The 8,883-nt window shown below is 43.4% G+C and overlaps 1 protein-coding gene across 1 annotated transcript in view; it reads left to right on the top strand.

The window, feature by feature from the left end:
- Positions 1-8,883, top strand: part of SNX30 (sorting nexin family member 30) — a 110,665-nt gene that overhangs the window by 30,324 nt on the left and 71,458 nt on the right. The window contains exon 2 of the mRNA XM_011992462.1: positions 348-539. Coding sequence (XP_011847852.1) covers positions 348-539 — 192 coding nt within the window. The remainder of the gene's footprint in view (positions 1-347; positions 540-8,883) is intronic.

The raw sequence follows: 8,883 nt of genomic DNA, 5'->3' as shown, positions 1-8,883 counted from the left end.
GGGTAGAAACAGAGTATACTCATAGGGATCTTTCCTTGTTGAGGTTTGATGATGGTGGGGCTATTATGTTCTCTGCCCTTGAACTACTTGCTCATGTTGGTTTCTCCAGCACCTCCTAAAAGATGAATTGGCATGAAATTGATTCAAAGCACTACCATAGTTTGTTTCTCTTGGTCGTAAAAGATTCGTTCACTCAAGAAACCACTGAGTAAGGAGAGGCTCAGGTGTTTCAAAAGTTATTTTTGGATTTTAGAAGTGTTTATCGGTTTGGCTAAACCAGCTGCTTTTGCTGATATTCTCCTGTGTGTGTTTTCATTTAATTTTAAGGTACTCTTTTCTTCTTTTAGGATCTCATTTTGCCCAACGGTGGTACTCCAGCAGGTACTTCAAGTCCCGCTTCTTCATCTTCCCTTCTCAACAGACTTCAGCTTGATGATGACATTGATGGTGAGACTAGAGATCTCTTCGTTATAGTCGATGATCCCAAGAAGCATGTGTGTACGATGGAGACCTACATCACCTATAGGATCACCACCAAAGTAGGTCCCTGTGTTACAGAATGCCTGTGTTGAGTGGTCTCAGGGAATTGGGGTCTACCTCAGTGAATTTTGCCTTTGCTCTCCCTCTCATTGTACAACTCTGTTCACCTTGATCACACTTGTGGGTGTGGCTTTTTGAGAGAATAGGTGTAATTCAGATGAAAGGATTATATATAATAGTTTTTTAAATCTTAGAATGAGGAAGAAATTATGACTAAGATTTTTCAAATAAACATTTAATCCCTATACTTGCACTTATTTTTTACCATGATACTATTTAACATATTAATATCATATTACTTCTGAAATTTATGAATCATTGTATCAACCTAAATCACTGTGATGAGACCATGAATAAAATTTGGCCTAGGTGGGATAGATGGTAGCAGGAGGAGGAATAATGGGAAGACAGGAACTAATACTTACTGTCTTTCTGGTATGTGTCAAATAGGTAATGGGCAGGTGTTGAGATTTAATTGATTAATTAACTTAAGGTCATAACAGTTTTTTTGTGGGTTTCTTTTTCTGTTTTTTGTTGAGACAGAGTCTTGCTCTGTTGCCCAGGCCAGAGTGCAGTGGTGTGATCTCAGCGCACTGCAACTTCCATCTCCAGGGTTCAAGCAATTCTCTTACCTCAGCCTCCTGAGTAGCTGGGATTATAGGCGTGTGCCACTATGCCCAGCTACTTTTTGTACTTTTAGTAGAGACAGGGTTTCACCTTATTGGCCAGGCTGGTCTCGAACTCCTGACCTCAGTTGATCCACCCACCTCGGCCTCCCAAAGTGCTGGGATTACAGGCGTGAGCCACCGCGCCCAGCCAAGATCATAACAGTCTTAAAACTTATATCCTTTAGTTACAGTTTTTCAGTTGAGGAAATGGAGGTAGAAAGTTCAAATAACTTGCTCAAAGTTACAAAGTTGGTAACCAGGATTCTAATTTGAATTTGTAGGACTGTACAGCCTATATTTTAATTTTTTAAAACCATACTCTTTACATAATTCCACTTATAAAAGAATAATTTTAATGTATCATTTGTTACTTATGAAAATTATTTTTTGAATATTGTTTTAGTCTTGGAACAAGGTTTCCCAATCTTGGCAGTATTAACCCTTTGGACTGAAGAATTCTTTGCTGTGGGGGCTGTCCTGTAGAGTGTTTATTAGTAGCCCTGTCCTCTACCCTTGAGATGGCAGGAGTGTCCTTCTCTTGGTCCCCAGTTTTGACAACCAAAAATGTCTCCAGACATTGCCAAATGTTCCCTGGGGGACAAGATTGCCACCCCACCGCCCCCATCAGTTGAAAGCCACATATTTAGAGGAAGAATGACAATATTGACATTACTAGGGAGAGAATTCATATTATCACTTTATGTTTTGGGATAAAAAGTGTTTAGTAGGCCAGGCGCAGTGGCTCACGCCTATAATCCCAGCACTTTGGGAGGCCGAGGCGGGTGGATCACCTGAGGTCAGCCTGAACAACATGAGAAACCCCATCTCTACTAAAAAAAAAAAAAACAAAATTAGCCGGGCTTGGTGGTGCATGCCTGTAATCCCAGCTACTCTGGAGGCTGAGGCAGAAGAATTGCTTGAACCTGGGAGGCGGAAGTTGTGGTGAGCCGAGATTGTGCCATTGCACTCCAGCCTCGGCAACAAGAGTGAAACTCCTTCTCAAAAAAAAAAAAAAAAAAAAAAAAAAAATGTGTTTAGTCAGGAAGCTATCCTATTTCTTGGTATCCCACCCCCCAACAAGTCACATAACAAAGAATGATTTACAGATATTTTTGGAACTTTTAATAGATGATGTCTTTATGGATGGCATTAAGAGGAGCTCTGATGAGCATGTCTCTCGTCTTTTACTGTGTCTTTTTTCTTTTTCATTGTAGAAAAAAATTATTTTTGAAAGTTTTGTAAGTTCTGTACCTTTTATTCTTTGGGAAGACAAGCAGGGAATAAAATACTCAAGTTGTGTTTCTTCATCTCTTATTGGATGAAAATTTTATATTTGTAAAAAAATAAAAGAAGCAATGCTGAAGGCCATATACAGAATGGAAGCAGGGAGCCTCCCTCAGCCCTGCTTACTTAGCTTGTCCTTCTTGCCAAAAGCAGCCATGGCTAAAATTTGCTGTGTGTCCTTCTAGTCATTTTTCTTTGCATTTGTATTCACACGCATGTATAGTTAGAATGTATATAATTCAGATTTCGGTGTAATATTGCTTTCCAACGTTCCCTTCCATTTTATAGTGTTTTTGAAGACCTTTCTGTGTTCTATATGACCATGTCTAGCTTACTCTTTCAATCTCTGCCTAGTTATTTATGCAATAATTATATAGTATCTTTTCTCGATGGACATTTAAGCCTTCTCCAGTTTTTTGATGTTACTACTCTGTCTTTTCTTTTCTTTTTCTTTTTTTTTTTTTTGAGACAGAGTCTGCCTCTGTTGTCCGGGCTAGGATACAGTGGCACGATCTCAGCTCACTGCAACCTCCGCCCTCTGGGTTGAAGTGGATTCTCCTGCCTCAGCCTCCCGAGTAGCTGGGACTACAGGTGTGTGCCACCATGCCTGGTTAATTTTTGTATTTTTAGTAGAGATGAGGTTTTACTATGTTGGCCAGCCTGGTCTTGAACTCCTGCTGTGAGGTGATCTGCCTGCCTGGGCCTCCCAAAGTGCTGGGATTACAAGCATGAGCCACTGTGTCCATCTGCTACCCTGTTTTCTGCACCAGGTTTGCATGTAAAGCTTTGTCTATGTACGTGTGCACACGCACAGTCTTACCCCACTAAACCACTGGGCGCCTAGCCCAGACGTTGGGCTAGATGCTTACATATGTTACTTCCTCAGAGGATCTAGGTTAATATACATATTTCCAGGAATTATATCCATTTGTTTATTTTTTTCTAGGGTGGCCTTATTTTTTACCCTGTAGTCAGTGAAAGGTAAGCCTGTTTTTTTTTGAGTTGGTACTGTAAACAGCCAAATGACAAAGTGACCGCCTTGCTGGCACAGCAGTGCTTGCCCACTGTGACATTTTCCCTTGGCTTCTTGGTTCTTCTGCCCCAGAATGCAAATACTGCAGGACTGCCGTTAACTGATTCAGAGGCCAACGCGCAGCTGCAACTCACCAGTCTTTCCTGTGCTTCTTCTCTTTCCTTCCCTATCTTTTTTCCCTCTCTGTTCTTATTTCTGTCCCTTCTCCTGGGCTTGATTTCCTGTAAGTCATTAAATGCCTTAGAGTAACGTTTTCCAAGTTCTAGCAGCACATTTTCACTTGGCTGTGATGCCGGCACCTCAAGATAATCTTGTTGCAGAACTGAGTTTTACTTTTTATCATTTCTTTCACTTCTGATCTCAAACGAGAGTTGTCTTCTTTTCCTGTTTCTAATAGTGACGCCGGGTTTATATTTTGGTGGTGCATTCAGAGGCTTCTTTCTGAAGTTGTATTGAAGGATATCGTAGGGGTGTGTGAGAATGAGAGAAAGAGGACAAATAGGAGGAACATGGGATCCCAACACGTGACCCTGTCCCGGGCCTTCCACTTCTGCTGAGGTCCTCAAACAAAGTTAATGGTCAGAGGACAAGGTTGTACAAATGCTTTGCTTTATTACCTTAAGGCTTTGATGCTCTAGTCCTAATTCAGATTCCTGATGACCCGGATTGGACAAAGTACAGAGCTCTTTTCGCCTGAGCTAAAATGAGTGAGGGCTGACAGCCAATGTAGGCAAAGAATTATCCACCCAAATCGAAGGTACCAGTATCTTCTTTCCCCAGTGGTGGAGAGCCAGTTTAGGCCTTCTTAGGGCAGGCAGCTTCTGGCTCTTTTTTTCTGCAGACTCCAAGAAAGTAACATCATAACAGCAGCTAGTTATTGGACACTTACCATGCACTGTACTTTTTTGCAGTTGAAACTTTTATTTTTATGTTATATAAGTAATGTATGTTCATTATAGAAAAAAAAAAGTGCAAGTAACCTAAAACAATAAAAGAATGCCTATAAGCTCACCAGCAGTAAATAATCGTTGGTGACTTTCTATACTACTTTTCTTCATCCAGTTACAAAAATTGAGTGTTTTGTATACTGCCAATTCACTTAATCCATTGTGAACATCTTTCTATGTTGGAAATGCCAGTAAGCATGCTTTTATTCTTTTGTTTATAAGAGTGCAGTAGTGTTCCATTGTATGGATGTGCCCTCATTTATTTTGTGCTAAATGCTTTACGTATATTATCAGTGAATCTTCACACTCAGTGAAGTAGATATAAATACTGTTATCTTACAAATGAGAAAATTGAGAGACAGAGATGTTAAGAAAATTGCTCAAAGACATACAACTCATGGGTGGTGGAGCTAGAACTTGAGTCCAGGTCTCTCTGATTCTAGAGATAATAAATATTAATAATCTTGCCCAAAAGACATGATTTTCTTTCTTTCTTTCTTTTTTTTTTTTTAAGACAGTCTTGCTCTGTTGCCCAGGCTGGAGTGCGGTGGTATGACCTCTGCTCACTGCAGCCTCTGCCTCCCGGGTTCAAGTGATTCTCCTGCTTCAGCATCCTGAGTAGCTGGGATTACAGCACCATGCCTGGCTAATTTTTGTATTTTTAGTAGAGATGGCATTTCACCATTTTGGACAGGACTCCTGACCTCAGGTGATCTGTCTGCCTCGGTCTCCCAAAGTGCTGGGATTACAGATGTGAGCCACCGCGCCCAGCCCAAAAGACATTATTTTCAAGAGAGGGATGGCCCTGATAACCAACACTGTGGTCCAGTAGCGTGGCCTATGTGGTTGAAACTGACAATACAGAAATAGACTTGAGGGTGAGGAAACAGAGGCGAGCCTTCAACTCCCTTCAAGGGTTATTATTTTCTTGTGTTTAGCCTCATTACCAGTGGAGTATTAAAAAAAAAGCCATAACACCCCAACTAGTTCCTCTTTCTAAATGCCTCAGTGGTCAACAGAGTCTAAATGCTGCTTAGAGGCTGAATTACATACAGTGCAAAGTGGACGTTAGTTTAATGACAACAGTTATTGCTGACTGTGGTGTGAGCAGTTTCATTGGTGTAGTGATGCAGAACCCAAGTAGGTTAGAGTGAGTGAGGGATGAGAGAGAAGACAAGAGTGTTAGGATTTAGGCAATGAAAGCGAGCATAGAGAGCAGTGGTCAGAAATGGGTGTGGGTTTGAGGGAGAGGGAGGCTTTTTTTTTTTTTTTTGGTGGGGGCTGCTGCTGTTTTTAAGGATGAAAGAGACTTGTTTAAGTGCCAGTTGCCCAGTATTGGTAGAGAAGAAGGCATTAGGTTGAAGATTGGAGAGTAGGATGGAGGCTCCCAGGAAGGCGGAGGAAGCTAGAGTTGCCACTGAAGGGGCGGTGTACTTTTTCCATTGTTTGTGGAGAAGGAAGGGAAGTTTGTTTTGTGGCAGGAAGTTAAGGGCTTCTTTGCTTATATCTGCAGTTTTCTCTCTGAGTAGATGATGAAGTCTTCTAAGGGTGGGGGTGGTTTGAATTGGGGATTAGAAATTTTCCAAACTTTTATGGGCTTTTTAATAACTGATTCGGACAATGTGGGAGTGAGCTGACTTAAGGGAGTATGAAAAGAGTGCCTGGCAGTGTTGGAGGGTCTCGTTGTAGAATGTATCGTGTCTGTCCATGTGTTTGCTTGATTTTGTTTCTCCTCCAGCAGTGTGCCCACATGCCCAGGTCTGGTAGGGCAAGTGAATGGGCAGTGTGGAGGTAACGTTTAGATATTGCTGTAAGTAAGTGATTGAAGTTCTGGGCCATGGAACAGATGCTGAGTGAAGAAGGAAGGAAGACAAGACACGAATGGATGGAATGTCTAGGAACTTTAGGTCCCAAGAGGCTGAGAAGCCAGGGATTTTGGGAAGTGGAAGAGCGTGAAATATAAGGGATGCCGTTTAGAGGGAGATGTGTGGGCTTCTGCCTGGTGACAGTCTGGGGAGAGGCTGTGGAATGGAAGGAGACATTGCTTGCTTAGAGGCTGGTGTTGTGTGTGTGAGCCACCTGGATCTCGAGGCACCTAGGTTGTGGAAGGACTTGGAAAGGAAGCCTGAGAGCCAGTTGCTTGAATCTTCAGGGCATCAGGAGAAATGGCAGAGCTGTCAGTGGATGACAGCTGTGTGGAGAGATAGAGGAAGTGTGTCACTGGATGGCACGAACCTCAGAAGGGTTTTCACAGGGTGGGGGAGGAATGGTGGTCCGCGGCTGTGTGGAACGAGGAGCATGTCAGCAGCAGCTCCTGGCCTTGTGGGCTGGGTGAGGCTTGTGGAATGCGAGCAGCTCACAGCGGGACCGATGGCAGGGAGGCCCCATTCTCAGGGAGAGCCAGGTTTCAGAATTTGAATGGGCAGAAGAACGACAGGACTTTATTAACTATGGCGTGGGTCTTCCAGAGAGCTTGGCAGAAAGATCTGAGAGGAATGAGATAAGTGGAAGTCCATGTCGGAAGAAAGGAAGGCAGAGGAGCATGAAGATGAAGAGCTGGAAGCCTCTATAATTGTCATTCTCAGGGCAGTGGGGTTTTGAGGCAGAATGGGACTAACTGGTTTTTGTTTGATAAGGGAAGAGATCCCTTTGTTGGGAGATGGGGGTTGCCTAGAATTCTTTTTTTTTTTTTCGGAGTCTCGCTCTGTCACCCAGGCTGGAGTGCAGTGGCGTGATCTGGGCTCACTGCAAGCTCTGCCCACCACGTTCACACCTTTCTCCTGCCTCAGCCTCCTGAGCAGCTGGGACTACAGGCGCCCGCCACCACGCCCGGCTAATTTTTGTATTTTTTTAGTAGAGACGGGGTTTCACTGTGTTAGCCAGGATGGTCTCGATCTCCTGATCTCGTGATCTGCCCGCCTCAGCCTCCCAAAGTGCTGGGATTATAGGCGTGAGCCACCGCACCTGGCCAACCTACAATTCTTAAGACCCAGCTGTGGCCTGGGCAGATGGCACTTCTGATAAAGACCACGTCTCTCTGGAGTGAGTCACTTGTAAATTTTGGATCAAATGGACGTTCTTCAGAAAGACCCTGGGCCACAGTTGTTGAGCACGTCAGCTCTTGGGGCATAACGGGAGACCTTATGTGATAGGGTGAGTGAGGCCCAATAGATGGGGTGCCCTGCTGGGTGACCGATTAGACTGTGATTCTGTGCTGGGTCTTCTAAAATGTTGAACTTCCAAAGGAAAAAAAAAATGCCAGGGATGTCTGGAGCTGACCAGGGACGTATTCACGTGGAGTGATGGTGTTACACTTCCAGCTTCGCAAAAATGAGTCTTCTGGACTATGACTCTTGTGCTTGGTCACCTGTTCTTAGACCTGACTGGACGTGTTTGTCCATGACCTTGTGATCTTTGGACATTCTGCATTGTGGACACACGATGTGGAAAGACATAGAACAAAATGATGCAGTGGTTGTCTCTGATTATGGAATTGTGTGCGTATGCTTTTTGTTCTTTTTTTTTTGTTTTTTTTTGAGACGGAGTCTTGCACTCACCCAGACTGGAGTACAGTGGCGCAATCTCGGCTCACTGCAACCTCCGCCTCCCAGATTCAAGCGATTCTCCTGCCTCAGCCTCTCAAGTAGCTGGGACTACAGGCGTGGACCACTGCACCTGGCTAATTTTTGTTTTTTTAGTACAGATGGGGTTTCACTATGTTGGCCAGGCTGGTCTTGAACTCCTGACTCAGTGATCTTCCTGCCTCCGTCTCCCAAAGTATTGGGATTACAGGCATGAGCCACCACGTCTGGCCTTGAGCATCCATTTCATGATAACTTTTTACCTTATTGCTTTCCAAAGCATCAAGCAAGGTTTTCTTGCTGTGTTAAGCTCCTGATGTCCTTAAAGGAGCTTTTAAAAAATGAGCATTGTGTGTGTGTGAGACTATAAAAATGTTGTATGAGAATGGTATAAAATTTGGAAATAAGGGTGAATATAAAGAGAACAGTTCTCATTATCAGCTTTAAATTTGTCTTCTAAATTTTTAATATCCAGATATTAGCGTAAATGAAATCCTTATGTACAATTAATTTTGTATCTTCTGATTTTCCCTTAAAACAACAGGCTGGACATGGTGGCTCATGCCTATAATCCCAGCACTTTGGGAAGCTGAGGTGGGTGGATCACTTGAGGTCAGGAATTTGAGACCAGCCTGGTCAACATGGTGAAACCCCATCTCTACTAAAAATACAAAAATTATCTGGGTGTGGTGGTGGGCACCTGTAGTCCCAGCTACTTGGGAGGGTGAGGCAGGAGAATTACTTGAACCTGGGAGGTGGAGGTTGCAGTGAGCCAAGATCATGCCACTATACTCTAGTCTGGTCAACAGAGTGAGACTGTCTCAAACCCA

This window comes from Mandrillus leucophaeus, unplaced genomic scaffold (genome assembly GCF_000951045.1).
Source record: "Mandrillus leucophaeus isolate KB7577 unplaced genomic scaffold, Mleu.le_1.0 Scaffold410, whole genome shotgun sequence".
In the NCBI taxonomy this organism is placed as follows: domain Eukaryota; kingdom Metazoa; phylum Chordata; class Mammalia; order Primates; family Cercopithecidae; genus Mandrillus; species Mandrillus leucophaeus.
The sequence above is the reverse complement of the archived record's forward strand: the minus strand, read 5'-3'. Positions and strand labels throughout refer to the sequence as shown.